This window comes from Notolepis coatsorum (genome assembly GCF_963971535.1).
Source record: "Notolepis coatsorum genome assembly, chromosome: 15".
NCBI classification, from domain to species: Eukaryota; Metazoa; Chordata; class Actinopteri; order Aulopiformes; family Paralepididae; genus Notolepis; species Notolepis coatsorum.
This window is the reverse complement of record NC_140179.1, coordinates 4,598,631-4,622,749: the sequence shown is the minus strand read 5'-3', so window position 1 is coordinate 4,622,749 and position 24,119 is coordinate 4,598,631. Positions and strand designations below refer to the sequence as shown.

The 24,119-nt window shown below is 45.5% G+C and overlaps 1 protein-coding gene across 1 annotated transcript in view; it reads left to right on the top strand.

The window, feature by feature from the left end:
* LOC311241772 (thioredoxin reductase 1, cytoplasmic-like) overlaps nt 1-21,812 on the top strand; it is a 48,344-nt gene extending 26,532 nt beyond the window's left edge. Inside the window, exons 13-15 of the mRNA XM_084330679.1 lie at nt 4,543-4,638; nt 5,843-5,977; nt 21,107-21,812. Coding sequence (XP_084186805.1) covers nt 4,543-4,638; nt 5,843-5,977; nt 21,107-21,172 — 297 coding nt within the window. The 3' untranslated portion in view covers nt 21,173-21,812. The remainder of the gene's footprint in view (nt 1-4,542; nt 4,639-5,842; nt 5,978-21,106) is intronic.
* Nucleotides 21,813-24,119: the final 2,307 nt, after the last annotated feature.

Here is a 24,119-nt window from a genome sequence, read left to right as displayed (position 1 = left end):
TTTTTTACCGATACTGATATTCCGATATTGTCCAACTCTTAATTTCCGATACCGATATCAACCGATACCGATATATGTCGGGTTTCCCCGTCCAAAAAACTGAATAATTTCAGGTAACTAATAATTTCACTGGATATATATATAACAAATATTGTTATTGTTTTTTTTTGTTTTTAAACCGATACCGATATTTTCCGATATCACATTTTACTGCCGATATCGGCCGATAATATCGGTCGGCCGATATTATCGGACATCCCTAATTTGTATATCCCGAGATCACATGGAATTGCCCCCATGGGCTTTACAGGTCAAGTCAAGAAGAAACATCACAATAGATCCAGAACAAAAAAAACACCATAAAATCCATATATTCAGACAAGAAGGTAGATACCAATTTCCTCTGCGTTCAGTGGAAAGCTATCTGGCTGCAAGCTCGCCTAGCTTAGCACAAATTAATGGAAGTGGATACGGACCAGCTAGCCTAGCTGTTGGCCAAACACACCTCTCCCGGAGTTTTAAGCTAGGCTAATGGTCTGTATCCGCTTCCATACATTTGTGCTAAGCTAGGCTAGCTTTCAGCCGGATAGCTTTCTACTGAACACACAGAGAGGAAATTGGTATCTATCTTCTTGTCTGACTCTGGAGAAGACGGTAAGCACATTTCCCATAATATTGGCGTGTTCCTTTAAGTCTGTCTTGTGTTTTTTTTTTCATGCTAACTTTGATGATGATTTTGAGGGATGTTTTCAAATCTTGTAATCTAGAGATTATAAATTGGAGGGATGTGTAAATTCACTGTTAAAGATGGGAGCAATTGTGCACGTTTGGGTTAGGTATGTCATGTGCATTCCAAATGCCATGGAACGCCTATACAACAGTACCCTATCTGTTCTAAGTATTCTTTTTATCTTCAAGGCATAATGAGTAGAATTATGCTTAAAACCAAACAGAGGGATACAATCAATCATCACTTATGGCCCACTAGTGTGTATGATTGGGTACCGTTCACATTTGAACCGATATCGGTACCAGTACCAGTTCTTGGAATTCGGTATCTGTACCCAACGGTACCTTTTTTCGGTACTTAACTATCTCTGTAATAACATTTTATTTCAGTTGTAAAAGATAAGTCTCAATAACTTCTCAATTTCAACATTGTTATTTATTGTTAAATCTCATGATCATGTATTATGTTTTTAAATAGCAACATTATCTGGCCATCCTCAGTAAATATGATCAAACTCGTCTGACCTTGTCTGGTCTTTCCAAAGACCCAGGAAATTGGAGAGTAATATATATATATATTTGGGGAAAGGCTCCCTCTTGTCTAGTATATACTAAACATGTAAAGGTATAAATATGGTACCGATTGATCTAGCGTGAATCGGTACTCTGCTACCGATGTAATTGGGTCGACTCGGTACCCTTAAAAGTACAGAGTTTGGTACCCAACCCTACTAGTGTGTGGCAGTGACGTTATCTACAGAGACCCCTCCCTCTGCCTGTATGTTCTTATTTCGCTGTGCCCGGGATGCGTCTATACTTTCCACAACAAACTTGTGTTTCCGCGTTCGAGTTTTGCGCTCTGATTGGCCAGGTCATGTGACATGTGCGCCAATCGTGGGACGGCAAGTTCTGTGCCTATTTCCGGGTCGAACAGCCTGCAAACTACCTAACGCCTAGTTTATCACTGGTTAAGCTTAGGCGACTCTTTCGCAGTTGGTTAAGGTTAGAGTTTGGAATCAGGGCAGGAGTTCTATCGCCCTGCTCTAAGACTGCTCTGATTGGCTCTATGACCTGGCCAATCAGAGATGCGGAAACACTAACTTTGTTGTGGAAAATATTCAGGCGTCCGGGATGTGTCTGGGCGTCAACATGTGAGCGGCGCGGAGCGGCCGAGAAATCCGCTCTTCACTCTAGACGGCTGAGTTCCGCTCTCATTCGCTCTTGTTGCCCCCCCCCCCAAGCCACTCCGCTCGCTCACCGCTCGTCTTCATTTGCGCATCAAGCGCTCCCTGCTCCACAGCCCGCTCAGCAGAAAAAAAAATTTCTTTTGGAGCATGATGTAAATTAGCTTGATTTGACCAAACTACAACAGTCTGCAGCCCCTGGGCCCCTTAACAATTGTTTGTATTGAGCCGTATTGTATTGTACCCATTCTGCAATGTTAAATAACGTTTATCCATTCAACTAGCTTTACTATGCTAAGGTAGCTAGCCTAGCCGCAATGCTATGGCCGATCCCATTCACGTTAGCATGTAAGCTAACAACAACAGCGCTCTTTTTGTGAGACTAAACTCCGCTCTTGGTGGTATATTGTGTTGATGACTCTGCACCCCCTGGGCCCCTTAACACATTCCCTGCCACGCACTTTCAGCATCTTATACCATTCTCTGCCAGTACTGTAAGTGTATGGAGATGTTCACCTTCTTTGCAGGGCTATAACTTTTTAAACTGTATTGCTAAATTGACATTACTATGGCCCATTCAACATCGATTATCTATCGTTCAGGTTGTAGGAACGTTTTACTTTTTCATTCACACATTCATACGAAAATACCGTCTAGAATATAAATATGTTTTTATCGTTTTCTGCAGTAATTCCTAGAACGTGAGATATAGGCATAAATGCATATATAGATTATCAAATGCTGTTTGTTAAAGATTCACGCTATATTAAAAATTTCAACTGTACATGGTCCTAAACGTTATGACTGATCATGCGCGGGTGAACGGGGGGGGGGGTCGTTTATAATTCCGTGATCGTCAGTAAATGCTTTATGTAGTATGGGTGATATATAGATCAGAGCAGTTTGTATGGATAATAATAAACACTCACGCTGAAAATGACGTCAGCCTCCTCTTACCGTTGGGCGATGAGACTGGAGCAAAAACATCCCAGTTATTTGATGGGGATCGAGTAGATCCATTTCTGGTTTGTATAATACTAATACACGCCCAAATCATGTCGATTATTGAGTTATGGCAGCGATCCATATCCACGGTGTGTGGCTAGAGTCCCGCGACGATATGCGAGTGGCCGGACGGATTTAGGAGACGCACCGATATCCAACCGGCCATTTCCGGTTTGGCAACTCGCCGATCATCCACCAGGGGGCAGTATTGAAGCGTTGCAGAGTTGTGCCAGCTCACACAGCATCAGACCAGGCTGCGTGAGGGAAATATGAATACCATGGCGAAAATATGAAATATGATCTCAATAACGTCGTACGCCGTGGATTGGCAGAATTCGCATGAACTTGAAACACGTCGTACAACGTGATTGGCGGGGAAAGTGTTAACAATTGTTTGTATTGAGCCGTATTGTATTGTACCCATTTTGCAATGTTAAATAACATTTATCCATTCAACTACCTTTATTATGCTAAGGTAGCTAGCCTAGCCGCAATGCTATGGCCGATCCCATTCACGTTAGCATGTAAGCTAACAATAACAGCGCGTTTTGAGAGACTAAACTCTCTGCTCTTGGTGGTATATTGTGTTGATGTTGGTTTCGTTTCATCAATAAATGAGGCAGAACACAGTGAATGTATCATTTTTTTTTATTGCACTTTGTTTGTTTCTCACTGAAAATAAATGTTGCGTTCACCCGAGGTGATTTAAAGATGGCGGATTCTACTTTGACTTAGCAGGATGTGTAGTGACGGTTCACCCTTTTGATTGGTTAAAAATTACCTTCATGTTTGTACATCGCCACCTATTGCTTTGGCATTGTACTACATGTATATTACATCAGTTTAAACCACTGTGTGATCGTGTGCACTGAGCGGCTGGGAGCGGCTCGGAGAGGAGGAGAGCTCTCGCTCCGGAGTCGCTCTGACCCATTTTAAAACCCACTCCATGCTCACTTCAAAATCCACCGCTCCAATTCTCTGGCGTCAACCTTTGGGCAGTGAGTGCATCTTAAGTGCAAGTTGCATGCAGGTATCCCCTCCCTACTTGCCATTTCTCCGCCTTCTTCAGACGCCTGCGAACCCCAGCTACTAGGACAGAGAGGCTTCGGCTCAGCTTCTTCCCCCAGGCCATCAGAGCCTTGAACACTGAACTCTCCACACACAAGCACACATGAGCACACACACTGTACACGCTCACACACTAGCAGCCACTTTAACATGAGCAAGCACACACTCATGCTGCACATGCCCACACTTATGGCCACTAAGGAAAGGTCACTTTAAAAATAGTAGTATAACCTGAGATTGTATAAAATAGCAATGTACAGAAAGACCCAGTGCCTCATCCGTAGCTAACAGTGTATGCACTACCACAGGACCTAGCATGTCCTCCATGCTCTGTAAATAACTTATGTACAAATACCGATATGCCCTACTATGTTACTGTTTACTGCACAATGTTGTTTTATTGGATTCTATTATATGTTGTTACTACTGTATTGCACATCGTTGCGGGCAAGACCACCCGCATTTCATTGTATACTTGTATGCCGTGACAAATAAAACTCTTGACTTGACTTGACTTGGCTTCATGTAGCTTATAATTGAGTTTTTTCTTTTCCAGGTTTACCACGGCTACTACTGGCCACTGGAGTGGATCGTCCCTGCGAGAAATAAGAACTCTTGTTATGTCAAAATCATCTGCAACATCCCAGACCATGTAAACAGCATTTAATCTTTCCAATGATACCAGAAACATGCATATTAGAAGTCTATTGAGATCCCTGACATTGCATATAGAATTGCTTTAACGTTAGATATTGGCACCTGTTTTAAAGCACCATGTCGGTCTTTTTGAGGGATGTGGGATTCTTGCCTCGATACAAAAACCAAGGGGCCCTTCACTCTTTTACCATTACTGAAAGATTTGGTAGTTAATACCTGCTGATTCACCACCGCCATTTGCTTCCAGTGCACCTGAAAATGTGTTTTAATCACCACATAAACTGAAGAAAGTCACCACATTTGACTAAAATGCCATGATGCTAACATCGTATGTGTCTTGTGTGTTTTCTGAAAAGTTTTGCCATTGTTATATATAATACATTGCTCTATTGTACATAATACAATAGAGCAAAACAAATGTATTATGCGCCTCGGATGTTAGCCTGGCATTTTTTGTCAGATGTGGTGACTTTGTGGGTTTATGTAGTGTTTAAGACACATTTTCAGATGCAATGGAAGCGTAGGACAGTGGTGAATCAGCGGAAAATAACAGCCTCTGAATTTTCGACAACAGTAAAAGATTATGAAAAAAGAAGGCAGTTTTTTTTTTGTACGGCTGGTAAAATGTCTATTTATGGAAGACATAGTTCTTCAACCTACCGGCCATGAATCAGGGGCCTAATCAGGGGCCTGTCTATGTCTGTGTTGATGTGTCTATCTAGGGCTGGCCAATTTGGATATTAAAAGAACGAAATATATGTCACAATATTCAGAAGGAATTTTCTGATAACAATATACCATGATATCTATGGAAAATCATGGTAGATAAATCCTGTGCGCTATAGCACCAATTTCATCAACTAGTGGTCAAAAACTCCATTGGACACCTTCAAATAACCATGATGTTTTTAATTGTGGTTAATAGTGAAATCGGTTAATTGTGAGATCCCTAGTGTATATTAGATTAGATTAGATTCTTTAATGACCACCCAACCAGGCTGGTTGAATTAGTTTTCAGTGCATTACATTGCATTGTTCCAACATAGAACATAATAATATCACTTACAATACATACATACTACATGCAGTTAAATACATAGATACATAATTACAAAGACCACAATATCACAGTTTATATCCATAACAGCGTAATAGTTAATCTTTGATGGGTGTGTTCTCATATTATGTCTTCTCAACAGGAGCGCGTGGTTGGTCTCCACGTGCTGGGTCCCAATGCCGGGGACATTGTCCAGGGCTTCGCCGTCGCAATGAAGTGTGGTTTCACCAAACGACAGCTGGATGCTACCGTGGGCGTCCATCCTCTGGCAGCTCAGGTCAGTGTGCCCCCCCAGTTTCCACACCACTGTTTAACCCTTTCACTGTGTGATAGTAAAGGGTTAACCTTCTGTAGCGTGGCAGTGAAAGGGTCAACCTGCTGTTGTGTGACAGTGAAAGGGTTAACCGCTTGGTAGTGCGGCGGTGGACGGGTTAAAGATCCCCTCCAGTTGTCATTTAAACCCTTACATTTTCTATATTGAATAGCATATTATATTTTTCACCAAATTGTTCAATAAACGAATCAGAATGTCTTGGCAGCATCTCTACACCTTTACCCTCGTTGAGAATGCAAGGATCTATAAATATTAGGGATGTCCGATATTATCGGCCTACCGATATTATCGGCCGATATCGGCATTAAAATGTGATATCGGAAAATATCGGTATCTGTTTTCAAAACAGATACCAAACATTTAATTTTTAATTTTTATATTTTTACATTTCTATAACCTTTATTTACCCAGGCAAGCAAGTAAGAACAAATTCTGATTTTATTTATTGTCAAAAGTATGCATAATGTTGTGTTAATTCCACAACAAGAGATATGTAATGTTAATTACCTGAAATTATTCAATTTTTTGGGGGGGGAAACCCTGCATATATCGGTATCGGTTGATATCGGTTGATATCGGTATCGGAAATTAAGAGTTGGACAATATCGGTATATCGGTATCGGTAAAAAAGCCAATATCGAGCATCCCTAATAAATATGCAAATTGGCAACAAGCACCCATTGATATTTACCACGAATTCCAAGTCAGCAGCTTATATTCTTTCAAGACATGTCAATACCTACTCAGCATTCTGTGTAGCTGAAGCTAAAGGTGTCAAGTTGCCACATATCGGACCATGAGAGGTTCGACCTATTAATGACATCACACATGCAACTCCGATTTAATTTGTCAGGTTGTTTTTAAATTATTTAGGATGTGTGTTTTAATTATTTACCTTACCTTACCTCTGTGATGTATATATCATCTGTCTCTTTTCTGTTTTTGCCTAGTTAAATAAAGGTTAAATGAAATTGTGATGTAAAAGAAATTCAGGGAAGTAATAATAATAATAATAATAATAATAATAATAATAATAATAATAATAATAATAATAATAATAATAATAATAATAATAATAATAATAATAATAATAATAATAATAATAATAATAATAATAATAATAATAATAATAATAATAATAATAATAATAATAATAAGCTCTCCCTCTCTCCAGGGAAAGGATGGGAAAAAGACGTTCTGGTGACAAGTTCCGCACAAATAACAATCTGTATAGTCAAAGTCATGCCTCCAAGAGGAGCTAACCATTAAAACAACACATTCTTGAGTGAAGGGGGTCTTTACATTTCTATAATATTCCACTAATAATATGGTAAATCACTACAGTATGTAAATCTCTGTAAGTCTCTGCGTATGAAAAGAACAGAGGACTATTTTACTCTACTGTAGGTTTTACTAGAGTGTGTCTTCAAATGGTCGCCTGTCGCTTCTGACACCAATGTAATTTAATTGAATTTCCTCTACTGTCACAGTTACCTCCTTCATGCGCTGCTGTATCTCACTCAGTACCGAGACGTTGGTTCTGAGAGCTCGGCTTTGTTATATTAACTCACGTCTTTAGCCCTTCAAAAAGCTTTGCTCCCCAGGGTCAGTCCCAGAGCGGCTGCTCGTAATGACTTTCCTGCTGCTAATGCCCCCTGCATGAATTATTCATGTCCAATATTTAACAACGTCCCTCACACACACACACACACACACACACACACACACACACACACACACACACACACACACACACACACACAGCCGCCTCTTCTCTGATTGGCCCTGCCAGGTATGATCTAGTAAATTCTCTTGACATTTTCAAAACTTTTAATTAGAAAACGTAATAACAAGGGAACTTCATTTCATTTCATTTAATTTCAAACCTTTATTTAAATCTCAGGGAAACTTAATTTACAACGATGCCGAGCTCACCAGAAAACCCAGACGGCTCTGTCAAGATTCAAACCTATTAAAAGAGGTAAAAATTCTGGTTAAATAATTAGACATATAGAATAAATAGGACAAAAACACATATGGAAAATTAAGAAGAACTCAATTCAAAACGGTTACAAACTGAAGCAGATACATTTCGAATCATATTTTGTAATTGTCCATAGGATGGTATTTATTTTGTGATTTTTGAAAATGGTATCACCATATTCAATGGGCTACAATGGAGACTCATATCATCATCACACATGAATATTGTAACTGAGGGGTACAATTCCCTGACTGTATTACTAGATATGATACTTACTACCACTACCTTTGTACTTAATATTCGGCCACCCAGTACTCGGCATAAATATATTATGATGAACACTGTCACGTAGATGAAACGGATCCAACACAAATGTACGAATTAGAAATAGGTCTTTATTTCTACACAGCGATGGTGTGTAGAGCAAGCACTTAATCAAATCAATCACATTTATGAATGGGAATTAGTATGCACTTTTATGGCAAGAGTATTCGTCTGTATATCAATAGAGAATGTCCAATCTCTGAAGGCGCAGGTGGTACATATACGACCTGGAATAGTTAAGGAATAACAGCAATGGTACTTTAATGATTATAGACTGGATGCACTAGGGGGGGGTAATCCGGTCGCTTGTAAGCCGACAGGAGTAGGAAGGGGGGGGGGTAGAATCCGGCTGCCTCATCCGGCCAAGGGTATCCCAGGTGAACCCACTGTAGTGCCGTTCAATGCGCCGGCGATCCTTGGACCACAGATGAAAGCAGGTGGACTCTTTGTGGGCCGGCGTCCTCCGGTCCACGGAGGAGAGACGTGAAGCGACCTCGTCTTGCAGAGCGTCTCCTCACCTTGCGTCCTCTCCAGGGGGGGGGGGTTCCAACACACGGCAGTGTCGGGGGTCTTTATCCATGGAATAATCAACGTATACAAAGCATAATCCGTGCCTGGGAAGGCGGGCTGTCGTCGGTAGAATAATCCGGTATACAGGTCCACTCGCTCGTCGGCTCTGGGGCTCCTCGGGTGCAGCTTCACGTGGGGTCAACCACCCTGGATAAGCAGCCAGTTTTCTGCCCGAAACGATGGGGTGCTGACTACGGTAGTATTCTCACCGCACGAAGCACTATATATTAACAGACTATTATTAGCTTAATAGACTACGTCCAACTCGACGATATAGTGCCAAATATGACTATTCAAATATTAATATACACGATGTCTCAATACCGATGGTAGGCGAACTTGGCCTTACTCCCACACGTGGCGTCGCGGGGAGGCTTTACGTCTGTAACTCTATTGGAGGGTAAGAAACTGGACTGAAAAGGAAGTCCTACTTTAGTAGCGCAGTATATATACGCACTATGAACAAATAGTCCCATTAGTGGTGCGGTAGCCAGATTCCTACGCGGAACTAGGACTTGTTCGTACATGTTGAGCGGTATGTTTGAACTGGGTCTAGGGGGTATGGCAGCCTGGCACCAAGGTCTCGACCAATAGTAGAATGGAGACTATTATGGGATGTTCAGTAGGCTAGAATGGATATTCAATGCATATTGTACAAGGAATATACAAGGGATATCAGGGAATATTAGAGAATATACAAATACAATTAAATATATATATATAAATAAATATATATATTCGGTTTAATCTGGCCCTTCACAACAGCCACCCCCTGATTGGTCCCAGACCTAATCAGTTAAGCAGAGACAGATTAATCGCGTTGTCTATTTACACATAAGGGTTTGCTGTAGGGGTCAGTCAACTTCACAAAGTCATAGGGTTATAGGGTCATGGTCATCATCGATTGTGTCTGGGAGTCGGGGCAGTTCTATGAGCCTCGCCACGGGACGGGTGTAAGTGCGACCCTGGACAAGCACTTCAGCTGCTCGGACCTTGCCGTCGGCACCGGTGATCACTTTGCTTACGCGGCCGGCCGGCCACATAGCTCTGGGCAGTGATTGATCAATAATCATGACGACTGTTCCTTCTGTCAAATTGTCTCTCTCCTTTACCCACTTCTGGCGGGTCTGTAGAGACGGTAGGTAGTGCAGTAGGAAACTGCTCCAAAACTTGTCGGCTAATACTTGGCTGTACCTCCACATTCGTCGGCCGTTCGCTTCTTCAGGCCGGTACATTGTCTGGGGTAATGCAGGATCTAGCCGCCCCATCAGGAGTGTGTTGGGGGTAACTGGGTCGATATCCGCCACATCACTGGAGACATATCCGAGGGGCTTCGAGTTAAGTACTCCCTCAATCTCCGTGAGGACTGTCATTAGGACTTCTTCCGCCACAGTCTGGGCCCCAAGTACTGCGTACAGGGCTGTCTTTATGGAGCGCACTTCTCGTTCCCAAGTGCCACCGAAGTGGGGTGCGTTTGGGGGGTTGAATTGGAAATCAACCTGTGCTGGAGCGAGGTGGGTCTTAAGTTCTGGGCCCATAGCTTGGAAGCTCTCTCTCAGCTCTCTTTCGCCGCCTTTGAAGTTTGTCCCATGATCGGACAATAGTGTAGACGGTCTTCCTTTCCGTGATGTGAATCTACGGAAGGCCATAAGGAATGAGTCTGTGCTCATGGTCGGGAGAAGCTCGATGTGTATCGCTCTGGTGGTCATGCATTTGAATACAATACCCCACCGCTTCTCGGTTCCTCTTCCTTTCTTTATGTGCAGCGGGCCAAAGCAGTCCATACCCGTTGAGTGGAATGGCTTGTCACCGATTCGGAGGCGACATGGAGGAAGGTCAGCCATCCTTGGTATGCTGGGCTGCGCGCGCCACTTGCGGCAGTCTAGACATGTTCGCTGGAAGCGTCGTACCGCCTCTCTTCCTTGTAGGATCCAGTAACAACGTCTGATTTCCGCGAAGACTCTTTCTGCTCCTGCGTGATGTACATCCTCATCGTATTTCTTTATAATCAGCTCTGTGACCTTGTGTCGGCTGTTCAATACGATCGGGTATTTAATGTCATCCGGTAGATTGGGGGCTCTGCGTAGGCGACCACCCACTCTGATGAGGGTATGAGCGTCGCTCTCGGGGGGCCAGATGAATTAATCTGCTGTCGGATGGGACGGGCTTTCCTCCCTGTAGACAGGCCAATTCATCGGGGAACGAGTCTCTCTGGGCTCGCTGCAGTAGAAGCAATTCTGCTTCCTCGTAGTTAGCTGCTGACATATCAGCGGGGGACTTGCACTCCGGGTGGTACCGCAGGAATGTTCTTTGTTGTGCACTCTCTATGGACGTGCAATCGTCTATGTTAGGGTCGGTGGAGGCTACGGTGCTCAATCCACAGAACACAGACTTCTTATTTTCCACCTCCTCTGGACTTGCTTCCCTCGGGATAGGCCTGGGCCACTGTCCTTCCGGGAGTCTTAGGAATGCGGGGCCGTCACTGTAGACATTGCGACGGGTGAGGTCATCCAGGGGCATTCCCCGGGTGATGACGTCAGCTGGGTTCTGTTTTGTATCAACGTAGCGCCACTCTGTTTCTCCGGTTAACTCTTCGGTTAAGTCTTGAATCTCGGTGACTCTGACTCCCACGAAGACTTTGTACTTGCATGAGTCCGATTTGATCCAGGCGAGTACTGTCGTGGAATCTGACCACAGGATTGTTCTAGACACCGGTATGGTGAGCTCACGTTGGATGAGCGTGGCTAGGTGCGCTCCGGCTAGGGCTGCGCCGAGCTCTAGACGTGGGATAGATTGTTGCTTGCGTGGGGCTATTCTCGAGCGGGCGAGGACAAATGCTGTGTGGATCTCTCCCCCCTTTTCTTGGGCCCGCAAGTAGGCTACTGATCCGTATGCGACCTCTGAGGCGTCACTGAAGACGTGTAAGTCCATTTTACATGTCTCTGGCCTCACGGTGGGTGAGAAGTAGCTTCGGCGCATATTAACGCCTGGGAGTGAGTGGAGCTCCATCTCCCACTCTCTCCAGGTGGATGCAAGGTGTGCGGGAATGGGGTCGTCCCAGCCCTGGTCCTTGTCCCACAATGCTCGTACAATCATTTTTGCCCTGGTGGTGTACGGTAGAATACATCCTAGCGGGTCATATTGTCGGGCGAGTGTTGTGTACACACTCCGTCTGGTGGTCGGCGCCGCCGCCGGCCTTCCCTGCTCCGTAGTCAGGGGCTTGTGTCTGTAGTGAAGCGAATCTGTTTTGAATCGCCACACCAATCCCAGGGTCATCTCCTGGGCTTCTCCCGGGATTGTAGCCATCCAGGTCTCGCTGCTGGCTGCCTTGTCCTCGGAGGAGAGGCTGCGCAGTACTTGCGGATCGCTGCTGGCCCACTGCCTGAGATCAAAGCCGCCTTTGATCAATGAGGCGCGGAGTTTAATCAGGAGAGCCTCGGCTTCTTCCTGGGTTGAAAGGCTTTGTAGACAGTTGTCTACGTAGAAGCTGTTCTTTACGCTGTGTCGGACCTCTTCGTCCGCTGCTGGGTCCTCTGCTACATGTTTCTGTAGTGCAAATGTAGCACAGCAGGGGCTGCACGTCGTTCCGAAGGGGAGGACTTCCCATTGGTAGATGGCTGGGTGCTCATCTCCTGGCTTCTCTCTCCATAGGAACCGTAACAGGGGCTTGTCCTCCTCTACTAATCTCACCTGCAGGAACATTCCTTTAATGTCCCCGCTGATGGCCACCTTTTCCTGGCGGAAGCGGAGTAGAACGCCGAGTAGGGAGGGGCCGAGTGTGGGACCGGGCAGTAACTCTTTATTCAGATTTTGGGATCCGATCTGGTAGCTGCAGTTAAATACTATGCGGTCTTTACCGTTGTGATGGACCTTGTGGTGAGGCACGTACCACGATTCAGTGGTCTGGTCAGCCACTTTAATGTCCATCTTTGTGACGTGTCCCGCTGTGATGAGCTTCTCAATCTCAGCGCGGTATACACTCTCTTGGGCGGGGTTCTTGGCTAAGCGCCGCTCCGTGTTCAGCAGGTACCGTTCTGTGGCGTCTGTCTTGGCGTGGAAAGTAGGCATTCCTTCTCGCCGCAGGAGTGGCGTGGCGTATCTCAACACGCCGTTGACCGGGACTCTCTTGGTCCCTGTCTCGAGGAGGTGAATGGCGTAAATGTCATCTTTAGAGCGAATGTCTTTCTTTCCGTTCTTAAAGGGCATTTGTTCCAAGGTCCATAGCCGCTCTACGTGTTGCAGGAGTGCGGTTTCTCCCTCCGTGACTCGGGAGTGGAGACATCTAGTGGCTGTACTTCGGTTGAGAGATTTGGCGAGCGGGCCTTGGAGAGTCCATCCCAAACGGGTCTCGACTGCTGCAGGACAGCCTCGGGGTCCGGTATGAACCCGGTCTATCGGGACAATGAGGTCTGCATGGTCGGAGCCTATCAACAGGGTCGGCATAGCATTGTCTATGAGCGGGATCGGTAACTTGCGCAGATGTGCATATTTCTCCATCAGCTTGGCGACGGGGTATGTGTACCGCGACAGTCCTATTTCTTGGCTGGTGAAAGCGTCTGTAATCTGGTACCGTCGCTCAGGCTGGCCGCTTGCTGCGATAGAGAATGAGACATTCTCGCCCTTTATCGTCTTCAAATCTCGTCTTATTGTCCGAATTGTCATTTGGGTTTCGCTTCCCCGCAGCCCTAGCTGGGCCGCAGCGGAGGCGAGCAGAAGGGTCTTCTCGGACCCGTCATCGAGGACGGCATAAGTGTCCAGGACTTTATTCTGGTAGCTTAGTGTCACACGCACTACTTTTAGGAGTACTCGGGCTCCACTGCTGCTGGCGGGATCGATGTACATGACGCTCGCTTTGCTGCTGGATGGTGCGGGTGAAGGGCGCCGTCTGTTACTGTCGTGAAGTATGTCCAGATGGGCTCCATCGCACTTGGTGCACCTTTTCTTTAAGCGGCATTCGGCTGCCATGTGTGAGCGCGCACAGCGAAAACAGCGCTTGTTGGACTTTATCCATTGACTTGCTTCCTCCGCGTTCAGCTTGGGGAAGGAGTCACATTGCGCTAGCCAGTGTTCTTTCTCACAGTAGGGGCACACTATCTTCCACTTCTCCGTTCTGGAGGGGGTACTGTGGCTCCTGCTGCTCGGTACTGACTCCGATTGGTGCATCACAGTCACCGATCTTCTTCCATCATTTAGTCGTCTGGTTCCTTCTCTGGAGCCAGGGGTGCTCCGTCCGAATGTATCTAGCCGTAGGATGCTGACTTCTCTCGCCAGGAAGTCTGCTAGATCGAGGAGGTTCGGTTCGGGGCCATTCGGGTCTCGGTGGTCTCTCTGCCGCCTAAAACGCTCCTGTCGAGCGGGCGGCAGCTTCTCCAAGATCCTTTCCACATTTGAGTTGGCGTAAAGTTCATGCCTCCCCTTCTCTCTCTGCGCTCCCAACATCCCTACCAGGGACTGCACTCTGATGGACAGGTCGTCCAGTGCTCGATTGTCTATTGCTGGGGGTAAGCGGTCGATGTGTCGGATCTCCTGGATCACGTAATCCCATATGCGCCCATACCTCTGGTCCAAGGCTACCAGCGCTGCTGTGTATGGGGTGGTGGAAGTCGCGTAGGCGAGCGCTATATTATGTGCGCGGGGTACCTTTAAGTGCTTCAGTAGGATGGCGTATTTGTGGCGTTCATCCAATACATCCACCAACATGGTCTCCAGACACATGCGGAGTTCTGTATACTGGGCCCGGTTCTCTTGGGTGAAGTCGGGTACCATAGGCGTGCCAATGTATGACGCTGACTGTGGATACATCGGCGAGCGTTGGGGGAGAGGCCTCCCAGGCGAGTCTCCTCCCGCTCCTTGGTATGGGCTGGTACCGGCAGTGTACCATGGCCCGCTTGTCCAGGTGCTGTTCCTCGGTGCGGGTCGTGCGTCGTGCTCACCCGTGTATAGAGTCGGGGGTCTGTAGCGCAGCTCCGCGGGAGTATAGCCTGGGCTGTACCGGACCTCCTGGTCCGGTAGAGTACTGTGCTGTCGTCGGGCGTGGTTCTCCTCCTCTTCCTCTTCGTCTTCAGTTAGGTCATCCAGTGCTTGTAGTCTCTGGTTTAGCCTCTCCACAGGATATGCTGCTCCTTCCCGGTTGCTAGGTCTCGCTTGGACCGGTGGGGGGAGGTGGTCTGTGGGGGGTATAGACCTCGTCTGTTGGTCAAGTTCAGGGTTGTTTACTCGGCTAGGGGATGCCGCCCTGGAGGTGTGTCTAGACGAGTTCCTGGAGCCTCTGGCGGAGGGAGAGGGTGTTGTCCGTCTGATCAGCTGTTCTATTAGTTGCGCTTGCTGTCTGTCGCGCTCTGCGTCCCGTAGAGCACCAGCAGCTGCTCGCTGGCTGTCTGCTCGGTCTCGGGCCACATTCTCTTCTCTCTGAATGCGTCTTATTTCTAGACGTATATGCTCTTCTTCGCTCCGCTGCTGGATCTGCAGTCGGTCGCGTTCAGCAGCGGCGTTCAGGCTGATGAGGAAGGCCTGCTGTAGGGTCCTCTCTGCCTCGCTGGGAGAAGGCGGTTGTATAGGGGAGCCTTCCCTCGGGGTACTCCTTGCGGAGCCTTGGAGCTCTATCTCCACGGTGCTCTCCCCGTCTTCTTCCGTGCCGAGTTCTCTCTCGGTAGCGTTGTATTCCTCCCGGGACTCATCGGGGACTACTTCTTCAGTACTGGCGGGGTGTGAAGTCATGTCTGGTTCCCACTGGTCCCCACCGTGAACTTGGTCAGTTACATTAGAGCCCGTAGGGGCCTCTATGGTCGGGGTAGTCTGGGCGTTGGGGTTAGACATACTTTTACTTTCTAGTTTTACCGCGTTTACTGTTAGTAGAAGACTAGGTTGTTGACTGACAGCGTAAGCCTCTAAGTACTGAGGGAGCCGTCGTTCGCGCTGCGGGCGTTGGTTAGGAGGATTGTTTCGTGGAGTGTTCATCATAGGCCATTTCAATATTAATAACACTATATTAATATTACACTGATTACCCTCCGGCTCGAAGGACCAATTGTAACTGAGGGGTACAATTCCCTGACTGTATTACTAGATATGATACTTACTACCACTACCTTTGTACTTAATATTCGGCCACCCAGTACTCGGCATAAATATATTATGATGAACACTGTCACGTAGATGAAACGGATCCAACACAAATGTACGAATTAGAAATAGGTCTTTATTTCTACACAGCGATGGTGTGTAGAGCAAGCACTTAATCAAATCAATCACATTTATGAATGGGAATTAGTATGCACTTTTATGGCAAGAGTATTCGTCGGTATATCAATAGAGAATGTCCAATCTCTGAAGGCGCAGGTGGTACATATACGACCTGGAATAGTTAAGGAATAACAGCAATGGTACTTTAATGATTATAGACTGGATGCACTAGGGGGGGGGGTAATCCGGTCGCTTGTAAGCCGACAGGAGTAGGAAGGGGGGGGGGGTAGAATCCGGCTGCCTCATCCGGCCAAGGGTATCCCAGGTGAACCCACTGTAGTGCCGTTCAATGCGCCGGCGATCCTTGGACCACAGATGAAAGCAGGTGGACTCTTTGTGGGCCGGCGTCCTCCGGTCCACGGAGGAGAGACGTGAAGCGACCTCGTCTTGCAGAGCGTCTCCTCACCTTGCGTCCTCTCCAGGGGGGGGGGGTTCCAACACACGGCAGTGTCGGGGGTCTTTATCCATGGAATAATCAACGTATACAAAGCATAATCCGTGCCTGGGAAGGCGGGCTGTCGTCGGTAGAATAATCCGGTATACAGGTCCACTCGCTCGTCGGCTCTGGGGCTCCTCGGGTGCAGCTTCACGTGGGGTCAACCACCCTGGATAAGCAGCCAGTTTTCTGCCCGAAACGATGGGGTGCTGACTACGGTAGTATTCTCACCGCACGAAGCACTATATATTAACAGACTATTATTAGCTTAATAGACTACGTCCAACTCGACGATATAGTGCCAAATATGACTATTCAAATATTAATATACACGATGTCTCAATACCGATGGTAGGCGAACTTGGCCTTACTCCCACACGTGGCGTCGCGGGGAGGCTTTACGTCTGTAACTCTATTGGAGGGTAAGAAACTGGACTGAAAAGGAAGTCCTACTTTAGTAGCGCAGTATATATACGCACTATGAACAAATAGTCCCATTAGTGGTGCGGTAGCCAGATTCCTACGCGGAACTAGGACTTGTTCGTACATGTTGAGCGGTACGTTTGAACTGGGTCTAGGGGGTATGGCAGCCTGGCACCAAGGTCTCGACCAATAGTAGAATGGAGACTATTATGGGATGTTCAGTAGGCTAGAATGGATATTCAATGCATATTGTACAAGGAATATACAAGGGATATCAGGGAATATTAGAGAATATACAAATACAATTAAATATATATATATAAATAAATATATATATTCGGTTTAATCTGGCCCTTCACAACAAATATGACTGGACTCATTGGATTCACAAGTCTCAGCTTTACAGCCATAATGTATGCAATTCCAAGACTATTAACTCATTCAGCGCCATCACTTAATGAGCCAGGGGGCGCTAGAACGCCATTGCTTTAATCAATGGGGAGATTGCGAGATTTGCGAGTGCTTAAAATATATCTTATATTATAGCTATCGGTCTAATACACCCGTCGATTGTCAGTGAGTTACAGTACTTCCAGTCAACATGCACAAAACAGATTGTTTTTTCATCCGTACATTTCCGTTTTATACCGAATATGAGTATAGTTTTGGTGATTCGTTCTCCTGCACCCAACGGCACATAGCCACACACACACAGACAGCTTTGATCGCGGTAGAAAGAAATATCAGATCAACGCAAGATTTTATATATAGAGTCCTTACCTGGTCTCTGATGTAATGCATAAAAAAGAATCCAATTATCTGATCGCCATTCCAGTTATCCACAGCGATCCTGTCCCCGACATTACCGAGCGTTACACATGAACGGGCGGGCGGGGTTAGTGTTCCATGCCATCGTTGTAAAGGCCTGCCTCGCCTAAGTATTTAAACCCCACCCGCACGGCTCAGATCGGCCCAGAAAAGAAACTACACCATTTCTAATAGAGTGCAATACCGGCTGGCGTAGGCGGCGGTATTTGCCCTTTTGCGAGCTCAGACCCATTCCCAATGATAACATCAGGCTGGATGGATGAAAATGAATGGATATAGCTAATCAAAGAAATAACGATTAAAACCCAACTATACTCGTGATTGGCGCTGAACGGTTGGCGAGTTAACCCGACTTTACTCGTGATTGGCGCTGAATGAGTTAAGGGACCACAATATGCTGAAATAAGCAAATATAATAATTATGATTATTTAAATTATTATTTAATCTTGAATTATCATTGAGAGCAAGCTCTCATTTACAATGATGTAGAGAGAATCTGGTATATTGTACTGGTATATTAAAATGATAAAAAGACGAATGATGAATTAGACATTGAATAAATACCACAAAGACGCAAAGAAAACCCAAAGAAGATCACCGACTGAAATAGGCATATTTGTTTTTAAACTGTCCATAGGTTAGTGGGGTATTGCTTTTTAGTGAGAGTTGAGGATCATTCTAAGAAGTCGGGGCATTAAAACAAGAGGCTGACTTTCCAAGCTCAGTCTGCACTCTGGGGACTTAAGCATAAGCCAGTCATTTGAGCGAGTCAGATAGGGTCCATAGTTCCAATCTAGCAGCATTGTGATACAAGGTGGTAATTTCCCGACAATGGCCTTAAAGATAAACGGATATCAATGTTTATGTTGCCTCTCTGCCAGAGAAGACCAACCCACCACTTTATCATACAGGATGCAGTGGTGACCATCTATCAGCAGTTATAAATCTTTGAGCAGAATGATGGACTCTAGAGGTTTCAGAGTGGAAGGAGCAGCTCTTCTATAAATCATTCCATAATCCAGGACAATAGAAAAACTGCTTCAACAACCCTCTTTCTGATAACCTTTGGGAAGTTGGTTCTATTTCTGTACGATAAACCAATGTTTGCCGTATTTACTGGCAAGATTGTGTATATGGTTTTAAAATGTACATTTCTCATCAAGCCAGATGACAATATATTTGTATTCTGTAACTTTTTTTGATGTCTGATTCATTCACAGTCAACATATACAACTCATAATATGAGACAATATCATGAATATGAATGGTAAATAAGACAGGACCCAGGATTGATCCCTTGGGCTTTCCTAGTGAAGTCTCTGGGAAAGGACAAAATAGCTCTGAAACCAACTGCAAAAATTTGCATCCAAACGACCACTATGTAGTCTATTAAAATTACTTAAATGTCTCTTGGTAATAGTGATAGATTGTGTTTTCCTTGATTGGGGTTCTGGTACATGATGTAGATCAATGATCACTAACTCCTAGATTGAAAAAACCACAAGCAATAAATACTTTCACTCCTATTTGAAATAATTAAGTCAATTAACGTAGACCCAGTTATTTTTCAGATTTGGACTAGTGGGTTCAGTAATCAGCTGAGTTAACTCCTTGGGGTAACTAGAAACATTACTTAACCAATCAAGATTAAAGTCACACTGGGGGCAGATGGGGGGGGGGGGCCCAAAATCAACCTGCAACACAAGAGACTCAGAACATTTTGGGACAGTGACAGCATTCATGACAGTGACCATTTCACATAAATAGACACTCTACCGCCTCTTTCAATGCTGTCTATTCTATACATGTTATATTGGTTCAAAGTAGGGATGCTCGATATTGGCTTTTTTACCGATACCGATATTCCGATATTGTCCAACTCTTAATTTCCGATACCGATATCAACCGATACCGATATATGCAGGGTTTCCCCCCCAAAAAAACTGAATAATTTCAGGTAACTAATAATTTCACTGGATGCAATATTGTTATTGTTTTTATTTTATTTTTTACCGATACCGATATTTTCCGATATCACATTTTACTGCCGATATCGGCCGATAATATCGGTCGGCCGACAGGCCATGTGAGCGGATCGGAGCGTGAGCGGCGCGGGGAGCGGAGCGGGCGGTTTTGACGTGAGCGAGGAGTGGTTTTTAAAATGGGTCGGCGCGACGTCCGGAGCGAGAGTTCTCCTCCGCTCCAATCCACTCCGGGACGCTCACACAGTGGTTTAACACTGATGTAATAATATACATGTAGTACAATGCCAAAGCAACAGATGGCGATGTACAAACATGAAGGCCATTTTCAACCAATGAGAATTGAGAAGGGTGAACCTGTGATATCCTGTTCAGGCTTCACTCCTCCTCCTTCACTCACTTCTGTTAGAAAAGTATCGACTCCATTGTTGTTGTCGTTAGCTTACATGCTAACGTTAATGGCAGTGACCATAGCATTGTGGCTTGGCTAACTATCATCGCTTAATAGAGCTAGTGAATGGATAAACAACGTTATTTAACATTGCAGAATGGGTACAATTACAATGCTGCTCAATACAAACAATTGTTAAGGGGCCCAGGGGTGTAGACTGTTGTAGTTTGAGCTAATTTACACCATGCTCCAAAAAAAAAAAAAAAAAAGCCGAGCGATCTGGCGCGGGGAGCGGGGAGCGCTCGATTCAAGGTGAGCGGTGAGGGAGCGGAGAGCGACTTGGGGGCGGGGTCAACATGAGCGATTAGCGGAGCGGACCAAGCTTTAAAGAGCGAGGAGCGGATTTCTCGGCCGCGCCGATCCGCTCACGTGGCCTGTCGGCCGATAATATCGGCCATCCCTAGTTCAAAGCTATTGAAGGGTCTCTATCAGGCTTCTTCAGCCAAGACTCAGTCAACACTCCGCCTATAGTTAGCCACTCAAGCTCCTGTCTTTGCAAGCTGACCGAGGCTCACTGAAATGTACTCCACAGTGCACACAAAGTAGATTTCACTCAGCGTGTACAGACGGGAGCTTGACCCCACTGACTTTGTATCGGTTTGTGGCTAACTAGCCGGAGCTAGACTGAGGAACAGCATGGATTGTGCCGGGAAAGGACTTCACCGATCAACAACACCGTTGGTGAGTAGGAAATAGGGCTCGGGTTCTAAAAAGCTGAACTATCCCTTTAAGTGCTGATTTTATCAACTGAGGAAGGTCTAGGCAGGGGCTATTGTGTAACAGCTATCAACATCATATTAATCTATTGTCTTTTCTATCTGTGTTTGTCAGGTGCTGACCACACTGACTGTAACCCAACGGGCCACTGAAGCAATGATGATTAGGGGAAATTGCTGAGGTTAGCCCCCCCCCTGCTGTCAATCGCTATTGCCAAAGGCAACGGCACAGACAGCAGGAGGAGTCCGCCATGATGACCTTGGTGAGGAGTGATGCGCGGCAGGACGGCAACTGTCCGTCCAATGATGACTTTGCCTGAAGCCTGAAGGACAGGTGGGCGGAGTCTGATGCTCTGCTGCTGACTCAGCTCCTGTTTATCTGGTCTAAAAAATAAAAAATAAATCTAACCCTAACTAACCTTACTGTCATGCACTTGTCCTAATAAACTAACCTATACACTGTAACACGCAACACTTTGATGAATATTGTTACTCAGCTGATAGAGTTGTACCCTTCCTGATGACCTGTCGTACAGAACTTGTAAGTCGCTTTGGATAAAAGCGTCAGCTAAATGACTAAATGTAAATGTATTACGGCTGAACAATTATAAAAAATGTGACCGAAATTGCAATATAGCCTACTAGTGCGATATCCAAATCACTGGAGGCTTCTTTGATAAAAGTGAAATATGTGTAATGAAATATTGTGCTGCAGGTATGTTTTTATATATATATTTGCATGATCATAATTTCAACCCTTTTTTCAATTCAAATGTAATTATGACGCAAGAAATATAATTTCCTTTAATATCATGAATCATCCATCAAAATCGCAAAATATTTTTCTCCATATCATTCAGCCATATTGTCTATATGCATGCCTTTAAAATATAATACCAGTGGCTTTTGTGTGTGTGTTTCTATTTTAATTTTTTATTATTATTGTTTGTATTGTTGTTTGAATCGTTTTTAGTCTGTGCTAGTCCTCTATGTTGTAGGGGTGTGGGGGGAAATTACGATATATTGTGATATTTCGCAGGGCGGCTACGTGGCGTAGTGGGCAAGGCGCTCGCCACAAATGACGGAGACGCTGGGCTTGCCTGTTCGAGCCCAGCGCTCCACATTGCTTTCAGTTTAGCTGGTCGTCCGTACTAATACACATTGGCCGTATTAGGGGGTGGGAAACTGATGGGTGGGGATCGGGCGGTGTGGACAGCGACTCCTACAGGTCGGTTGGTGCGCCTGCACAGTAGAATCAGGAAGTGTCGGGGGCAGCGTGAGCCTCCCACGTGCTACTCCTCGCCACTGAGAGATCGAGCTGCGCAGGTGAAAAGATGCGACTGCTGTTACCTCAAGTACCGGAGGGGACTTGTGAAATATATGACTTAGTCCACATTGCAGCCGGCTTGTGGGAGGCAAGAAACAGCGTTCGTGACAGGGGAGGGTTGAATTGGATGATACGAAATTGGGATGGGAGAAAAATAGAAAATGAGAAAAAAAGTGGATAAAAAAAAAATATTGTGATATTTCGCATAGCAATATTATATCAATACACTGACACAAGTATCCATATTTTTTTTTATAATATATATTTTTTTCTTTTTAGCTTGACATTGGAATGAGGTGAACAGACTTAAAATGTTACCTCATTAGATAAAACAGATGTCTATATATTTTTATTGCAGATGTGCAAATGCGAAGTGTTGCAATATCGCAACATTACAATATTGTGTCTCTAGTACCATGATAATCGTATGGCCTCTGGTGATTCCCACCCCTACTAAGTTGCTTCTCCTTTCCATTATTCCTGGTGGTGTCTGCTCTGCCCACAGGCAGCACCAGGAGTGATCAGGGTTAATTTTCTTACCTTCAGAAGAAGCCATCTGCTGCTATTTGTACAGTATGAAAAGCAATATGAATATTGCCCAATCCAGACGATCTATCACTGTAAACATGAAGTCTTGATTTTTTTTTGTATCCACTTTTTTCTCCCCATTTTCTATTTTTCTCCCATCCCAATTTCGTATTTCCAATTCTTCCCTCCCCTGTCTTGAACGTTGCTAGACTATGCCTCCCACTGGTCGGCTGTAGTGAGGATAGAAGCCTTGCATCACGTGTCCCCTCCGGTACACGAGGAGGCAGCCTGTCGCATCTTTTCACAGCAGCAGCTCGAACTCTCAGTGGCGAGGAGTAACGCGTGGGAGGCTCACGCTGCCCCCGATACTTCCTGTTTCCGCCGCACCGGCGTCACCCAACCGACCTGTAGGAGTCACTGTCCACAACGTCCAATCCCCACCCACTGGCTTCCCCACCCTCTAACACTGACAATTGTGTTAGTATGACGGCCGGCCAAGCCGGTAGCAACGCAGAGAGCTGGGCTCGATACCAGCATCTCTTGCGTGAGTGGCGAGCGCCTTGCCCACTGCGCCACTCAGCCGCCCGTCTTGAGGGGTTGTTAAAGTTCCTCTGTTTTGTCGTTATGTTATTATGCCTGAGTTGGGTCTTTTCATACCAGTGTGCACATTCAGAGACTATTCAGAGAATATTCCAAGTAAATTTTTTCACATCCCTCTCCTTTTATAGCGTAGAGGAATGCAATTATTTAGTTTCATGGCCCCTTGCCCTAGCAGCAGCAACAACACAATTAGTGCAAAGATTAATCAATAAGTCTTAAAAAAAACATGGGACCGGTAACAGGGACAGTAATAAAATAGTTTCCCTCAGTTCACAGGCCGGTAGCCGGCTGTTAGTGTTGTTTGTTCATGAGTCTGATTGCCTAGGGGGAAAAACGGTCCTGGGGTCTGCTGGTCCAGGCCTTGAGGCAGAGGTAGCATTTGCCAGACGGCAACAGTTGAAACCGGGGTTCGACTCCCACTCGGGGCATCGAAGTTTAAGGTGACGTGTATACTGTATGTTGTTTGTACTGATTTCTGAAGTTTTTCTAAGAAGAATGGTGTGTAGCTATTATTTTCTTTTTGTCTTAAACTGCCCTCTGCAGGAGCATTGTCATTGATTGATTGATTGATTGAAAACTTTATTAACAGATTGCAGAATGGGTACAGTACAGCTCAATACATACAATTGTTAAGGGGATGCAGACCAGAGAAAGACTTTCGTCCTGTACAAAT